This window comes from Pseudorasbora parva, chromosome 9 (genome assembly GCF_024679245.1).
Source record: "Pseudorasbora parva isolate DD20220531a chromosome 9, ASM2467924v1, whole genome shotgun sequence".
Taxonomy (NCBI): Eukaryota; Metazoa; Chordata; class Actinopteri; order Cypriniformes; family Gobionidae; genus Pseudorasbora; species Pseudorasbora parva.
Window position 1 is genome coordinate 19297546 of NC_090180.1, and position 18193 is coordinate 19315738.

General features: G+C 36.0%; 1 protein-coding gene across 2 annotated transcripts; it reads left to right on the top strand.

Moving 5' to 3' along the window:
- Positions 1 to 837: 837 nt before the first annotated feature.
- LOC137089573 (Y+L amino acid transporter 2) lies at positions 838 to 18075 on the top strand. Of its 2 annotated transcripts, none has more exons than XR_010907711.1 (10): positions 838 to 1053; positions 1826 to 2334; positions 10176 to 10301; positions 11006 to 11150; positions 13297 to 13420; positions 13523 to 13626; positions 13711 to 13807; positions 15468 to 15617; positions 15765 to 15910; positions 17513 to 18075. XR_010907711.1 is itself a non-coding variant. In XM_067453166.1 (10 exons), the coding sequence occupies exons 2-10, from the start codon at positions 1827 to 1829 to the stop codon at positions 17605 to 17607; spliced, it is 1533 nt and encodes a 510-aa protein (XP_067309267.1). In that variant the 5' UTR covers positions 838 to 1053; position 1826; the 3' UTR covers positions 17608 to 18075. The 2 variants fall into 2 exon arrangements, 1 of the variants encoding a protein (XP_067309267.1); XM_067453166.1 differs by having other exon boundaries at positions 15727 to 15910.
- Positions 18076 to 18193: the final 118 nt, after the last annotated feature.

Genomic DNA, 18193 nt, shown 5'->3' on the forward strand with positions numbered 1-18193 from the left:
TTCGTAAGTTTATAATATGCAATTGAAAATACATACGGGTGAGGGGTTCGAATGCTGATCACCATGTTGCAAATCCATCTTGAAAGTACATTAGCCAAAGAGGGACATACCCGTAAATTCAAGCTTCGCTTTTCGCGTTATTACCCTCAAAGGCAAGCAATGAACGAGGTTGAACTGGAAGCCATGTTAATCTTTGACTAAATAGGCCACCGTATGAGTTAAAACTAAATCGGAATTGAGAGGAACAGAAACTTATATTCACTGGATTGTCATATACCTTTTCACCGCTAGATGGGGAAAAATATCACACAGTGTAGCTTTAATATGTCTCCTGCATTTTACATTTATGGGATTTTTATCATCAGTCAGAGAAAAATTTCCCTTGTGGGTTTGTTGAATAAATATGAATAAAAAAGATGCATAAGTTGAGGTGTCATTACATGAACCAAAGAACGAGTTGCGCAAGTTAAACACTCGAGGTCAGAGTGTTCAAAATGAGCAGTAGAAATAGTGCTGCTTGCCTTAGCAAACACCTAGTAAAGGGGAAGCAGACTGTCTTTAAACGGAATTCTAGAGCCAGAGCTCAAACGGATCCGATAACAAAGACATTTCTTTGGTTCAGCAGGGTTTTGCTGAGCTACTTTTACTATCAATAGGAGAGGACTGGCATTCTCTCTCTCTCTCTCTCTCTCTCTCTCTCTCTCTCTCTCTCTCTCTCTCTCTCTCTCTCTCTCTCTCTCTCTCTCTCTCTCTCTCTCTCTCTCTCTCTCTCTCAGTAAAGACCTCTTAAAATAGACAGGGCAACTCAAGAACCCATTTTGCCTCCGGTGGAAAAACACATCAGGGTCTCTCCCTCTCTCTCTCTCTCTTTTTCTCTGCGGTCTGGGATTGCGACAGCACTCATCCTGTTGACCCTGATAGACTAGTTTTCTTCATTCTGACCAGGATCACCACCACTCTGGAAACTTGCATAACTCATCTGTACGCTCTTCCTCTCCACAATCCAATTATATGATTTTTTCCCCCACCGCATTCCTTCAAACATGATTAAAGGTAAAGTACACCAGCTTGTTTTTGGCACTAGATTTAAAATGCTAAATAGGACCCCAAACTATTGGCCCCACGGTGGCTGTTTTGTTGATCATTTCCAAGGGTTAGTAAGGCCATTGCCTGTGAAATATTTCAATCTTTATTATGATTGTTAATATTATTGGCTCATTTGAACAAACTATTTACAAAATGGAATTTACTTCAAGCTGTCTACTACGAACTATCTTACGCAACTCATTTCTAATGCTGAATGCTCAGACAACAATAAGTCAAAACAGTGTAATTCAATCATTTTCTTTGTTAACTAACGTTAACAAAGAAAATGATTGAATTACACTGTTTTGACTTGAGATTTTAAGAGTATTTTTATTAACTAGCATTAACAAAGATAAATGAATACCACAACAAATGTATTTCTCTTTGTTAGATAATGCTAGTTCATGTTAAAACTAATGTTAACTAATGGAATCTTATTGTGAAGTGTCACCAGAATATTTTGCATGTGATATTATATTTTATACCAATCACAATTTACATGACAACAATGTGACACTTTACATAGACGGATATTTGCCATTGTGTATGAAATGTGCTATATAAATAAATAAAACTGTAGTTTGATAATTTCCTAGTCCTAGTACAATTGCAAGTCAGTCAAAACAAGATATCAAATGAACTGGCATGTTAAATCCAAATAAAACCACCACCACAATCATCATAATTGTGTTTTACTAGTGATTCCAGCTGTAATACTTGTTGAATTTGTTTCCTCCAGCATGAAGAAACTAATGGAACTCTGTCCGGGGTCTCGGGGAGACATGGACGTGAAGAAGCCAGCTGGAGCCTGCAATGGTCCAGACCTACAGGAGGAGAAGATGATCATGAGGAGGGAGATCTCTCTCACCAATGGCATCTGCTTAATTGTGGGCAACATGATTGGCTCGGGCATTTTCGTGTCACCGAAGGGTGTGTTGATGTACAGCGCCTCCTACGGCCTTTCGCTGGTCATCTGGGCTCTCGGTGGCATATTTTCCGTGTTTGGCGCACTGTGTTACGCAGAACTTGGAACCACTATCACCAAGTCTGGTGCTAGTTACGCGTACATCCTGGAGGCCTTTGGGGGTTTCCTTGCTTTCATCCGCCTGTGGACGTCCATCCTGCTGGTGGAGCCAGCCAGTCAGGCTATCATCTCGCTGACGTTTGCCAACTACCTGGTGGAAGCGCTCTACCCCACCTGTCAGCCTCCGTACGACTCTGTGAGACTGATAGCAGCGGCTTGTCTCTGTGAGTCCTCATTTCGATTGCTCTCAGCTTGTCAAGTCTTGTTTGCTTTCTCAATATTTGTAGTTGTTCTAAAGTAAAAAATATTGTTTTTGTAATCTGTAATTGAAATGTAATACCTTGTGCTACCTCTGAAACGGCATTCCTTTTCAGTTGATTCTAGTTAGCCCCTTGTTGGGAGAGATCCTGTGCCCTTTGAGATTTAAACTTATGTCTGAACGCCACTGGCCGAAAGATCCAGGCTCCTCTCTCACGGAGCATATAACATATTGTAACTTTCATATGTTATATCAAACGGAAATGTTTAATTTACAAACTTTTATTTTGAAATGTAAGTCAATTGGCTGAAGCCAGAGCCAATGGTCGCGTGGAGACCCAGCCCCCTTTTTAAGGTTCTGCCAACTTTTGGAGTTCACGCCCAATTATGGTGACCTCAGGTCTGTAGCTCGCTATGTACCCAATTCAGTGCCTGATTAGAATTTACATAAAATCAATTTATGGTTTATTTTTCCTTATTCATGAAAAAATGCATTTGTCATTTAAATGTACATTTAAAAAAAGCTTTTTTTTTGCTTATAACGCTAACTCTACAAAAAAAAAGCTCTTTTGAATAAGTGATCCAAATATGAAGTCTAGCATGTTGCTCTAAAATTATGTAAAACATGATGTTGGTTAGTTTCTAGCTTTCTCCAAAATATCTTCTATTATGTTCCACAGAAGAAAGAAAGTCATACAGGTTTGGAAGAACACGGGTAAATGATGACAGAACTTTCCCTTTAGTTAAAGGTGCACTGTGTACATTTTAGCGCAAATTACAACTGCCCACTGCTCACCCCTCCCTTTCGAAGCACATAGAGAAGGTATGGTGGCTGACACAGGACAAAGATGTTGTCATCTGAGACGGCAGAGAGTAGCTACCTCTCTGTAGAGCAGTTTGTCCATTTAGGGCTACTGTAGAAACATGGTGCCGCAAAATGGCGACTTTAGGCCCAATCCCATTTCTACCCCTTAGCCCTTTCCCAACCCCTTCGTTTTGTGCGTTCATGTGAATAGGGTATGGGTGTCTCGATTCTCTTTTGGCTGAATTGGTAGGGGTCAGGAGAAGGGCCAGATAGCCCTTCAAATTAAGATATTTCGGGTATGATGAATTTCCCTCAATAACACAAACTACCGGCTGCTAGAATGCGTGTATTGATGTTGCCACTCAGGTTCGATCACTAATGTGTTGCCTGGATGCTAGTTTCTCTGGAGACAACCATTTGGGTGATGTGATAATACATAAATATTTAATAAACAAATAATACACTGGTCATCCTTCATAACACAGTCAATATTTATCTAATGTATCTAAGTCTCCAAGGCAACAACTGACTCGTTTGTATTACATTGCAAAGAGCTCCATTATCACAGCAGAAAACGAAACCATATCCATACGGGCCGGCTCGGATCGGCACGAAATGGAACGGTTAACAAACAGGGAGAGCAGTTTGGCCTGATGGAAAAGCGGCTTCACCATATGTTCTGTATCATTCTGTATTGTCTTATGAAACTCAATAGCTAATATGTTTTTTTAGCTAAAAACAAGCGCAAAGTGCCATATATTTTAGATTCATTGCACACCAACTGAAATATTTCAGGTCTTTTATTGGTTTAATACTGATGATTTTGGCATACAGCTCATGAAAACCCAAAATTCCTTCCTCAAAAAATTATGGAGCTGAAATATGACAAAATGATCTGAATTTGAATTGTATAAATCTGAATTATTGACAAGTGTAATCTAACAAAATTGAACATTATGTTGCATTTTACACAGAACAGAACTGAATTTGATTTTTTTTTAAATGTTAAATATAGAACCTTTGAAATTGAACACATCTGAAATTTTTTCATGTCGAAATAGACATGTATTTTCAAACAGCAGATATTTTGTTCTGAATTAATAGACTGTAAATATTCAGTTTTTGAAAATACAGATTCAAGATTTCAGATGAAGAAATTCAGATCATCAAATTCAATGTTCTAAAATTCAGATCATCAAATTCAATGTTCTAAAATTCAGATAATCAAATTCAAAATTCTAAAATTCAGATCATCAAATTAAAAATTCTAAAATTCAGATCATCAAATTAAAAATTCTAAAATTCAGATCATCAAATTCAATGTTCTAAAATTCAGATCATCAAATTCTAAAATTCAGATCATCAAATTCAAAATTCTAAAATTCAGATCATCAAATTCAATGTTCTAAAATTCAGATGGCAGACATTCAGATCATACAGAAAGTAGGCCAGAGGTCATCATCAGGGAAGAGTAAAGGATGTCAGAAAAATCCAACAGAGCACCATCTGATCATTTCATTTCCTATTTGTAATGGAATAAAGAGACAAGATCAAACAGCCCTTTTATACTTTTTTGTTTATTTTAGATTAATGCACGGAAAAAGAGATTTTGACTAGATTTCTCATTTTTCGTGCATGATTTACAAATCGCTGATTAGTGAAGAAAATCTCAGCATTTGACGTCATCTGTCGTTCTCCAGGGTTGAATCCAACTTCGCTCCCTAAACCCTCACTATTCCCTACTTTAGTCCACTAATAAAGTTAACTTGAAGGAGTGAATGAATGTAGATCCGATGAGTTTTCTTTCGGGGGTGGGGGGTGAAGTTGTTAACAATAATAATGGGAAATGCTCTAATGTGGCATGACCTATTTTTAACAGTCTATGGTGTGACATTCACAGATCACTGTAGCCCTCAGTTCAAGCAAACGGCGGCGCTCACGACATGAACCAATCACCTCCGCTTTACAGCACGAGAGAAATCATGAATGAACACAGGGCTGTCTGTAAGGGCTCAACCCTATCCCGATCCCGAAACCTAACCTAAGTTATTGCTAAAATCAGAAGGAAAATGATGGTGAGTAACACTGATGTGGAACCACTATAACCCTGGTTCTAAGCATAAACTCTAAACCTGTCCCTCGAATCTGATTGGTTGATTGGAATATTGTTCCAGAATCAACAAATATGTTGTTCCAGGAACATTGTTACATTGAATTAAATCACGTTCACTATGTTTTTGTTCACGATAAAGGAGCAGTAAGTGATTTCTGAGAAACACTGTTGAAAGTGAATTGAACCGAGCATCACAACAAACTTCTAGCCTGTCAGAAGTAGAGGGTGTGTCCAATAATGATGGAGAGGAGAGAAAGTAAGCAAGAGGGAGATAAAAAAAAAAATACTGTGGAATAAGAGATGGCTGAGAGAATTAAGAGAAAAGCTTAGAGGAATATCACTAGGAAAAGAAGGGTTATGATCAGACAAGACCTTTTAGGACCTATGTTCACCCAAAAATGAAAATTAGTCCATGATTAACTCACCCTCAAGTCATCAATGCATTTGTGTAAGAAAAATATCCATATTTAAAACTTTATAAGTTAAAGTTTTGGCCAATTGCCTTCCGTATTCAATTTATGGAAAAAGTGTTGAAAGTGCCTCTGCAGTTCAAAAGGCTTACACTACCAGGTACACTTGTCAGATGTAGAGTAAGCATCTTGAACTGCGAGAAGGCACTTTCAAAACTTTTCCACAGAAGGCGATCGGCCAGAAGTTTACTTCATAAAGTTTTAAATATGGATATTTTCCCTACACAAAAGCATTGATTTGCTTCAGAAGGCCATTATAAACCCCCCAGAGCCGCGTGGAGCTCATTATTTGATGAACAGATGCATTTTTTATGGACTTCAAAAACAGAACACCAATTACTGCCATTATAAAGTTTGGACTTTTTTAATATAACGATTTTTTTTTTTCCGTCTGAAAGGAGAATGTCATTAGCCTGACAAGCCAGACCCACATCAAGATGTTTGGTCTGGAAACTCACCATTGACAGGGCTCAATCCGAGGGGCGGGATAAACGGTTGTCTTTCAAACTCCCTCTGCACGCGATAGGATAGCGCTACAACCAATTAGAGCAATGAAAAAGGTGAAGCTTTTTGACAGACGGAGCTAGTTGACAGATTAAACGTTCGCGGTATCCGGTCGGCAAAACTCAGAACACATCTTCCCTTTTTAAGAAAGACTTCAGTGTCGTTCTTTAAGCTTCTCTGAGAAACTAAAAAAATGCAGACTTAGAAACATTGATCCAGTCTTCCGTTGAGTGTGCAATTTGGAGCAGAGCAAATAAATGGAGGTGTTTGTTTGGGTTGATTCAAAATACCAACATTGTTCAATAACAATTCTCAGAAATCGCTTACTGCACCTTTAAGGAAGGGTGTCTCGGACAACACTGTTATTACATATTATATAAGTGTAATTATATATACATTACAAACATTTAGCTTATTGTAGACGTTTTGTCAGAATTGTTTATGCAGTGTGTGAACATTTTTTTTCCCTTTCTGCTGTCTTTCACATCACTACTCACAAAACCCTTCCTTTCTTTACTTCACTAAATTCTCCTGAGAAACATACAGCATGTCCTTCTGTTAGTCAACATAAAACAGCATTCGTAATCCATTGTACTTCCCAAATGTGATACGAAAAACAAAATCAGTTTGTGAAAAGGCTTCGTTCCATGCGAGAATGAACCAATAAACCTGTATTACCTCATATAGTATCATTCTCAAAAAAATAAAAATGTTCCCTAGGTGATTCAAACAAGTAAAAATTATGAAGAAATAAATGTGCACTCATGAATCGTCTACCACTATACTAATTCCGGTTGCACTTTTTTTTAACGTGTTCCTGTTAGTGTAATTATACTTTTAAGTATTGAGTAATATTGTTTAAGTACTTACTATAGGGTTAGGGTTAGTTATAGTAAATACATGTAATGAGTAACAGGTACATTAAAATATGATCTGCAACAACACAGGTGTTGCGTAATAACAACCTAAACGCAGCACATATTTGAGCAGATCCTAGTCTAGACTGTATCTGTATCTATTATTTTAATACTGGTGAATGCTGGCACTATTCTTATGGAGCATGTGAACCAGACCAAACTATATTAGTAGTCTATTTTGTGAATCAGCTGGCTTGACTGTTAGAGACACTGGTATGTGGGTGAAAGATCAACAACACGTCCCAGGGTACATCATACAAGTAATACAGTGGTATTCAATGATTACCATCTTCACACACCATTATATTTTACATGATATTCCAGTGTACTTCAAAGAATACCATGGTAATACCACTAAGACAAGTCCAAAAAGCCATGAGAGTACTTTTTTTCGTTGATGCTCATGTTATCTAAACCTGAGTGCACTCGGTATTTGTAATTGTGTTACATAGATAACAGTCGTCCAAAACAAATCTATAGACATGTGTCTTTTGGTTCTAGAATTCTAATCTAATCTAGTTTGAGCAAAGTGAAACCCGAAGCAGGGTTGAATGTGGCACTCTTCTCGGTTTTGCCCAGTTGTCACTGCTCTAACACGCGACAAACAGGAGATGTTTTTCTTTCTCTTTCCTTCTTAGCAGCTGTTGCCTTCACACAGTTTCCAGTCAGAGCTAAATGTGTTCTCAGAAAGCAGGGACACGACCCACTCAGTGCATGAGGACAGACTGTAACAACTCGCACAATTGATAGCTGAGATCAGGCCTGGCACTTTCCAAGAATAGGGTACAGAAAGAAAATAAAATCTACAGACACAAAGCCATTCGTTTGTTTATGGCAAATGTTTGATTATTACTCAACCTGCAGAATACAATATAAAAGGAAGGAGCTGGTTTTAAATGACTTTAGGGGAGAGCTGGGCACAAACGCTTTGTGACTTTCTCAGTTTGTGTAAATCCACTTGGAGTTCAGAGTATTTATTTGTTCCCATTAATTTCCCACATCTAGTACATTTATGTAATTTTGTTTAATTAATGCAGACAGTGTATACATTTTTCTTCTTTTACCCTGAAAGAATGAGAGAGAAATGTGACAACATGCCCCGTAAGTGAGGTGCATTGTAACATGTGAGGGGGCACAATGTAACATGACCATGACAGCTTAAAATGTTATCTGATATAATAAAAAATATCCAAAACAAACTGAAATATTTTGTCAATAAAATACAATTATTAACTTTTTGAAATAAAATAATGGCTTTTTTATCATTACAAATACAAATTTTGAGTTTGACAACAAACACATCACTAAATACAGCTATACAGCATAGTTAAAAACATAATAATAATAAATCATTTCTGAACTCTCAGTCATTATTCACCCTTTTCTCGTGGTTTCTCAAAATAAAGCATATATGAACTGAAGTATAGAATTTTAATAGCTTAGTTCTAATAGGGGCAGTACAACGCACCTTGCACCTTGTAATGCTGTTAGATCAGCATTAAAGAATGATCTGTTAAAGATCTGTTAGATCCCTAGATCTGTTGTTTGTTAAACAAATGATATAAGATTACAATAATATCAGATTTGTCTTATTTTAAATAAACACAAAAAACTGAGATGAAAAACAAACTTAAGAAAAACATTTTTTTGCTATGGTTAAATACATGTTCAGTAATATCTTCCAAAGCAACTAGTAAAAAAAACACCAAGTTTCGTCATCCTGGCATATGTGGAAAGTTTTAAACCATGTGTAACTGTGTAAGGTAGCACCCCCCCACCCCAAACACACACACACACACACACACACACACACACACACACACACACACGCACGCACACACACACACACACATTAAGATAAAGTTGCTGTATAAAATTAAGTATAAACTTGGATGTTAAACTGACTACAAAAAATATAGTTGAATATACCTTAATAAAGTTATATATTAAAAAGTTATATATAATAAGATATATCATTATATGAAAGTGTATGCATCTAAACTTATTTTAAGTTGAGTTAAAGCAATGTAAAAACATATGTTGTCATAACTTATTGATCATATATGTGTGTGATATGTATGTGTGTGTAATATTATTAATAACAAATGGTTTAGATTCATTAATGCAGATTAGGACAGGATTATATATATATATATATATATATATATATATATATATATATATATATATATATATATATATATATATATATATATATATATATATATATATATATATATATATATATATATATATATTACATTTCGGTTCATTGAAATTAAGCTGACATAAAATAAAATCTAAATATTATTTATAATAAATAGTAAAGTTTACATGCTGCCTTGGCAATAACTCAATGGTTCAATAATTCAGTAGTAAAATTCCATTAAGTTCAGTTTAGTTGAAGCACTAAAATTATTAACTGGAAATAAATAAACTAAAACTAATATAAACATATTTTAATCCTACAAAATAGAAACAGAAAAAATGAATAAAATTACAAAAGCACATGGCAAAATTACTAAAAGTTTAATTAAAATTAACACTAATTAAAATATTAATACAACTAAAATAAAATAATGCTATACTATGCAACAGGGTTACACAAAAAAATGTGTGACAGCTAAATATAAATTTTTAAATCTCAAAATGAAGTACTATTTTAGTAGTTGTATTTAGTTGTGGGACAGGCCAAAACCAACATTTGATATGACCAAATTTGATTTGTTTGGGGTGGCCTACATCTTATGTTTTATAAAAGTTTATTTATAGTTCTCATTTAAAAAGCATGAAACGGCAAGTTGATGGAAACTATTCAGACTGTATTCACGGAAAGTGTCTGCTGTGATTTCTGAGAAGTATAGACTAAAACAAAGAAACAGCCTCTTGTGTATTATCTTGTGAGTCCTTGATTTAAACATTAAATGTAAGTGTTCTGATTTCATCAATAATTTGTATTTCATAATTGCATTTTAATGTGTTGTTCCTCTTTCCTCAGGTATTCTGATCTTCATAAACTGTGCTTATGTCAAGTGGGGCACTTTGGTTCAAGATATTTTTACCTACACCAAGATCATGTCTCTGCTCCTTGTCATCACAATGGGCCTCATCAAGATAATTAATGGTAAAAATGCGTTTTGAGGGGATACTCATGTTTTTAGTTGGATTTGTCAGCATAAATAGGAGAAATTGAGATTGCATGAACATAGAAGCATGCAGCTCTTAATCAGCGATAGTCTTATTATTAGGAGATGAGAGAGTCCGTGGCTATTATCATTGGAAAAAGTGGAATAGCTAACTTGGCTAACTTCATGTGAGTTTTATGAGTCACCTAGAGTTTACGTTACACACAGTTTCTTGTGGATTAGTGCATTCGTCTTGAATAATGTTGTATATTTGGTGTTGTATTGTTAGTATAGCCTACAGTACAGCATTTAAGATTAGAGAGCCACATTTAAGATTAGATTTGAATCTGTTCATTAAAAAACAGATTTATTAGGCATAAATAGCAGTGATAGGCCTACTAATTGTTAAAATCTGTAAGCCAAGAATACATTTATATATTTACATTTTTATCAAATATCACAAAAATTGTTTATCAGCGTAGTGAAGCCTCTCCTCCATTGATATCCATTCCAACAAACGACCTCTTGTGTTAGCATTAGTGTTAGCCGCTATGCTTTTTTTGGCTAAAGATTGCTGGCTTGCCTTCCAGTAGCTTTTTCTTCAGGTTGCACCTATACACAGGTTTTGTTGCTTGACTCATGGTGTCTCATGTACTGCTCAATCTTATCATTTTCTTTTACTGTTCCTCATGCTTCACCACAGGAGAAACAAAGAACTTTGATCGTCCATTTGAGGGCTCCTCCACAGAGGCGGGCAGCATTGCTCTTGCTCTTTATTCAGCTCTGTTCTCCTACTCTGGCTGGGACACGCTTAACTTTGTTACTGAGGAGATCAAGAACCCCGAGAGGTGCAGCATTTCTCTTTTCATGTTTTTCATATGAAGTGCATTTATCTGGATATTGCGTAACATTAGGTCTTATCCATTAACTGTGCATTTGGGCCTATATACACTCACCGGCCACTTTATTAGGTACACCGCTGTAAAAATTGTTGCGTTGACTTAACTTGGAACAAATTTAGTTACGTAAGACAATTCCACATAACTTTTCAATTGCGTATAAAGTTTATTTAAAGCTGCAGTCCGTAAGTTTTTGTGCTCTAGCTATTAATAAAAAAAGAACATCATGCGTCTTGTGGAGGAACATTAGCCGGAGCTACTTCTGTCTAATGTACTTATGTCTATGGCAGGTCAGGCAGGGACTGTGCTCCCCCGCAGTAGTTCCTACCAGACCGGTCTGAAATTTTCCCAGTGTAAACACTTATTATAAGTGTACCATAACGGGTCAGGGCAAGCCAAAACACGGTATGGTATTTTCCATACCGTGTTTTGGCTTGCCCTGACCCGTTATGGTCCATGTTGTACTTTTTTTTTGTAACTCTTGAACACAAATAAAGTTGCGGACAGCAGCTTTAATTAATTTTAAGGCAACAGGTTTCCTCACTTTTTAAGTTGTAGTAAATTGTAATACCGGATTTGAACCCCTTTTGGCCTCAGAACTGCTTCAATTCTCCATAGCATAGATTCAACAAGGTGCTGGAAACATTCCTCTGAGATTTTGGTCCATATTGACATGATCGCATTACGCAGTTGCTGCAGACTTGTTGGCTGCGCATCCATGATGAGAATCTCCCGTTCCAGCACATCCCAAAAAGATCTGGTGACTGTGGAGGGCATTTGAGTTTAGTGAACTTGTCATGTTCAAGAAACCAGTTTGAGATGATTCAAAGCCCTTCTACGTTCAGAGATGCTCTTCTGCAGAGAGCATTGTAACAAGTTATAACGGTTATTTAAGTTATTGTTGCCTTTTTAGCAGCTTAACAACCTGACCTCTGACATTAACAAGGCATTTGAATATTTTTTATTTTCCAGACCATTCTCTATAAACCCTATTGATGGTTGTGTGTGAAAATCCCAGTCAATCTGCAGTTTTTGAAATACTCAGACCTGCCTGTCTGACACCAACAACCATGCCACATTCAAAGTCATTTAAATCGCTTTTCTACCCCATTCTGATGCTCAGTTTGAATTTCAGCAGATCATTTATACCATGTCTACATGTTGAGTTGATGTCATGTGATTGGCTGATTAGATATTTGCTTTAACCAGCAGTTGAATGTGTACCTAATAATGGGGCCAGTGACATTATTAATAGTGCTTTAGCTGGTTTTGACATTGGCATACTTCACACTAAAGATCTTTCAGCACATGCTCTCAGACGAGATGGTCCTTATATGGAATTGGTTTGGGTGTGTTTTATGCAAATTACAGCTGTGGGTATGTGAATAATTTGGATTCATGAACATCAAATGAAATGATAATAGGAACAATGTATCTGGTGGATATTCTGGTGGACATCAGAACTCTTTTGGTGCACATAAATACACAAATCTTACCAAATTTATGGTAATTTCACTTAAATTTAAAAGTTTTCCGTTAACCTGTTGGGATTAGATCATGAAAGGCAGCGGAGGACAGTTGTCCGATGAACAGGAATAATGGATGTATGTTTATAAATATTACATTTTAGAAGTAACACTGTTCTATACAGCTCTATTCAGGTATAACATGCTAACAACAAGCTAAAACATGTTAACAATGCACTTGAATGTGTTTACAACATTGTATTGACTTCTTTGAGTAAAATTGTTAAACTTCAAGCTTTTAAAAAGATTTTTCAAACTTTCAGAAAAGGCTGTGTCAAGCCAACATCAAATTTTGTCATCAAACTCTACAGTATGCGTCTCCATTATTTTGGCTAAAGTTTAGCTCTCAGGTTCTTTTAAAATATTTTACAAAATTTAAATCAGAATATTGTTGATGAGTTACTTCAGGACCAGTGAACTCATTATAAGATTAGACATTAGGTGTGTATCTTTCTACATTTTCATTATCATTTATTTATTTAGCAGACACAAATCTACATAAAAATGAATGCTCCTGTTCCTAATACATTCATCCTAAGTGTTTAATCTTCCTCCTTGATCATTTATAGGAACCTTCCCATCGCTATAGCCATCTCCATGCCAATAGTGACAATCATCTACTTGCTGACCAACGTGGCCTACTATGTAGTTCTGGACATGCCTTCTTTCATGGGTAGTGATGCAGTGGCTGTAGTAAGGATCTTTCAAAGTATAAAAGATATGCCCTTTATGAATTTATTGTATTAATAATACCATCATTTGATTAAACCGTCTAGTTTGTGTCCCCATCTGTAGACGTTTGGAAATCAGGTGCTAGGTCCCATGAGCTGGATCGTTCCCATCGCTGTGGCAATGTCTTGCTATGGCGGTCTCAATGCCTCCATCATTGCTGCCTCAAGGTAAAACGTTCTGGTTCCAGTTAAAACAAGGACTTTTAAGTCTTGCTATATGCATATAATACATGTCGTGTTCCTTGTTGATAGGTTGTTTTTTGTGGGGGCGAGAGAAGGCCACCTTCCTATCAGCTTAAGTCTGATCCACGCTGAGCGCTACACTCCTGTACCTGCACTCCTCTTTAATGTAAGTCTCTATCCTTTTTCTCTAAGTACCCGTATGTACATTATCTAGACCAGATTATCCATGATAATACGATACTACAATACAATCAGTTGGTAGAGTCAACATGAAATGGTGTTTATGACCCACTGTGTTTATGTATTTCTGAGACGGGAGCATGTTGTCTTTATCTATTGGAAATTGGTTCTTTGATCGTGGTCTCTATGTGACAGGTGCTTTGAAGGAAAGGGTGTAAGAATAAGAGGGTCTAGTGATTGGGAATGGGTGCTTTCAAAGCACTGCTTCATGAAACTTAGAAAACTTTGTTTTAAAAAATGTCAATGGTTTACCACTAGGGGGCCTTATTTTTGAACCCATGAAGCAGTGTTTGGATGGATTTTACCTGATGTTTTGTATCCACATCCATGGACAATCAGTAAGAATAGCTTTATCACTTAAAATTGTATCGTACTTTTTTATCTTTAAACAGCATTATGGCCAAAATGGAACACTATGGCAACAGCTTTCTTCAGAGGGTTGAGTAGAAGACGCTCCCCCTTCCTCTTCTTCCAAATATTATGCTATTTTAAAGGTTCCTACATTTGTTTTGGCCGTATCGTGGTTTGCATGCATCAAAGGTCAAAAAGCACTTTATTTTCTTATAATACATATTTTTTAATTATTCTCAAAAAAATCCCTCCTTTTCACAAGCTACTCTGCTCTGATTGGCCAGAAGACCCCGTTGTGATTAGTCTACTGCTTACATCGCATGTCGGAAGTCCATTACCATAACTGAACTTTAGCTCAGGAGGCTTCCTCAGTCCTCAATAATTGTACAATAACATAACAATAACAGTCACAATAACATTGATTTTACCATATCAATCCGAGCACGAGTCTGATGATAAAATGTTCGAAGAACTAGTTAAGCTCAACCTCCATCGAAAGGACAACTTCAGCAGGATAACTTAACATAACATGACGGCCGAGTTGTGCTTGCGTGTAACTAGTAAACACAGAAACTGGCGAACGGCGGCCTTTCGAATCGGCGGCCTTTCGAATCCTTAATCTTCACATGTTTACTAGCCTCAATTAGCTCCGCTTCACGTTGCTCTGGTTGGTTGTAGCGCTATCCTATCGCGTGCAGAGGGAGTTTGAAAGACAGCCGTTTATCCCGCCCCTCGGATTGAGCTGTCAATGGTGAGTTTCCAGACCAAACATCTTGATGTGGGTCTGGCTTGTCAGGCTATAACTCATCACCATCAGCATTAACAACTGTATGTCCATCAACAAACCGATGTGTATATTTAAAATGTATTGATGTGTTTTCCAGTTTGATCATCCAGTTTGAATTGTAGAAATAATGAGTTTTTTTCAGATTTTCTGTAGTGGTGTTCTCTCTTCCCCATATTTACGATTGCCTAAAACGCACTAGATCCTTCACTGGAAATTGTAAATAATTCACTACCGCTAAACGTTTACTCTTTGAATTCTTGCACCCGGAAAGTTGACACATTGTCATTGGATCTTTTTTTATTTTATCACACTTAAATCCACATAGACAATATCAAAAAAGTCATAATTAAGTTTCACATTACCTGTTTAATGTTTTTTATTTTGGATTGACCAATATGTCAGTCGTTTAGCTGAATAGTCACTGTTTTGGATTTGTGTGTGTTTGTAGGGTGTGATGGGGCTGATCTTCCTGTGTGTGGAGGATGTATTTCAACTCATCAACTACTTCAGCTTCAGTTACTGGCTGTACGTGGGTCTGTCTGTGGCCGGACTCATTTACCTGCGCATCACTCAGCCTGACAGACACAGACCTGTTAAGGTAGCTATACATGGTCCAGCATTCACATCTGCTTATTTGTTTGAATATAACCGATGTCTTGTTCTGCGTGTTTGTTGACTCAGCTGTCTTCTGACTTTTTCTTTATTAGCTCTCATTGTTCTTTCCTTTCATCTACTGCCTGTGCAGTGTGTTCCTTGTGATCGTGCCTCTGTACAGCGACACCATTAACTCCCTCATAGGAGTTTCCATCGCTCTGTCTGGAGTGCCTGTTTATTACTTGTGTATCTACTTGCCTAAAGAGAAAAGGCCAAAATGGATCGGTAAACTCAATGGTGAGGATAATCATATTACACATGAATTCACATGAGGGGATAAAAAAAATCATTTTTTTTTAAGGTGTCCTTGTTACAGTGTATTTATACAGTTAAGTACTGAGTAATACCATTTAACTTCATACCATAGGCTAAGAATTATGTTTAGAGTTAGTTGTATGTAATTATGCATAATTTACTATTATGAATACAGTGAATAAGTACATGTAACTTATTTAACTGTAAAATAAAATGTTAGCCAAAACATTTTATTAAAACTAAGCTGCAAAATTCCTAAAGTCAGACTGATGAATGCATTTAAATAATTTAAATGAATTACCTCACACATTTATAATAATAATAATAATAATTATTATTATTATAATACATTTGATTTTTTTATGCGCTTTTCTAGAACACAAAGCGATACAAATGTATTCAGAAATATTCACCAGTTTATTCTTGTCTGTGCCAGCGTCCTATGCAGTTTACGTTGTAAATACAGTACAGAGGTTTTAAAACGCTTCGGGGGAAGTAGTAAGTGCAGACAATTGGAACATGTATACTGTAGTAATAAGTTACCTGGTTGCCTTAAAATGTTGAGTTCACTGAAATAAAAAATTTGAGTTAATACAATAAACATTTTTGAGATTCAAAATCCTTTATTGGAATATTATTAAAATATTTTGTAAGCATATTGGGTAATTGGTTCTTATTTGTGATGACACAGTGAAACATGCCAAATTGTGCTATTTTCATGATTTATCACATTTTTTATGTGGTTCAGATACAATAATATTTTGAGTTTCTATTTATTAAATCAGTTTCCTTAATTGTATCAACTCACATTTTTTATTTCAATAAAATCAATATTTTACGGAACCAGGTTACTTTAAAAAGTTAAACCAACATTTGTTTTACAGTGTTAATATAAATATATATATATATATATATATATATATATATATATATATATATATATATATATATATATATATATATATATATATATATATATATATTAGTTTAGTTAATTGGAATATAAAGAAGCAGTGAAAGGAAACAAGTCAGCTCTTTTGACAGTGTTGTCCTGTTTTCCTGGTTTATTTAGTTCATATAGTCATGTGGTAAAATAATTACAACCATAGCAGCCACCACTTCACCATGACAAACATGTGACTATTGTTCATGCAAGTTCACAGTTCTGCTTTATTAATAAATTAATAATTAATTAAATGTATAAATTAAGCAGAACTGTGAACTTGCATTAATCAAGTGAAAGCCAAGGAGAGGTTAGATGATTTGTTTTGGACTGAAGATACGCCTCAAATACAGACACAGAAATGTTATGAGGTAGGACCATCACAAAATGTGACATGTTTACAGCTCTAGTCTCTCAAATACTCTTCTTATTTCAGCCTTACCCCATATTCTAACATAATTTAAATAAATAAGTCTTATGCTTATAAAAAGATATTTGCCATTGGGACAGGGCAGATAAAATATGATGAATTTTTATATTATTACTATTTTTTATCTTTTGTTTCAAAGTTTTTTTGGACATGTGTGTCCATAGATCTTTTATGCCCCCCTAACTTGCCCCCTCCCTTTCCTCCGTGACAGATTCTTTCACCAAATATGCTCAGATCATGTGCTACTGCTGCTTAACTGACTTGGATATGGACCCAGAGAAGTTGGCAGAACCAAAGACTCAATAACTATATCTCAAGAGGATGTGCCTGGAGCATGGATTCCATCTCAGCATCACAGGGGGAAAAAATATATTTGTCAAAAGCAAATACCTCATGGATTTATAAAACATCTCATAGAGATCAAATTCCATCGATATCTCAGAGATATCTCTTTTGCTCAGTGTAACTGAAAAGCACAATTCTGTGTGATTTATTCTATTGGACTGAAGGATCACTAATAACTGCGAATCAAACTGAATTATGTCTGCCGTTCTGTCAAGGTCTCAGTGAAGCTCTTTGTACGCCGCTGACTGAAGAGGATTGTAAAGATACTGGGACACATTGGAACTGAACAGAAAATAGGGCAGAGGAGACGGAATATACAGACAAAATGGACAACTGGAGAGTTTGAGACTATGATATAGACTTTCTTTTTTTTAAACTCACATTTCTTTGTGTACTGTTTGTCAGATGCAGTAAAGAATTTGCAAATGATTTTGTCCAGTTGATTTAAGTGTGATTGTTCCTGTATGAAAAAGACACTTATTTGTGTCTGTATTTGATGTCCCTTGACACTGAAAACAGGAAGTATCACTTAGACACGTCTGAACAT

Coding starts and splice junctions, on each gene's coding strand:
- LOC137089573 (XM_067453166.1), top strand. CDS start 1,827: ATGAAGAAACTAATGGAACTCTGTCCGGGGTCTCGGGGAGACATGGAC. Junction 2,335..10,175: donor GATAGCAGCGGCTTGTCTCT/GTGAGTCCTCAT, acceptor CTCTTTCCTCAG/GTATTCTGATCTTCATAAAC. Junction 13,808..15,467: donor TACCTGCACTCCTCTTTAAT/GTAAGTCTCTAT, acceptor GTGTGTTTGTAG/GGTGTGATGGGGCTGATCTT.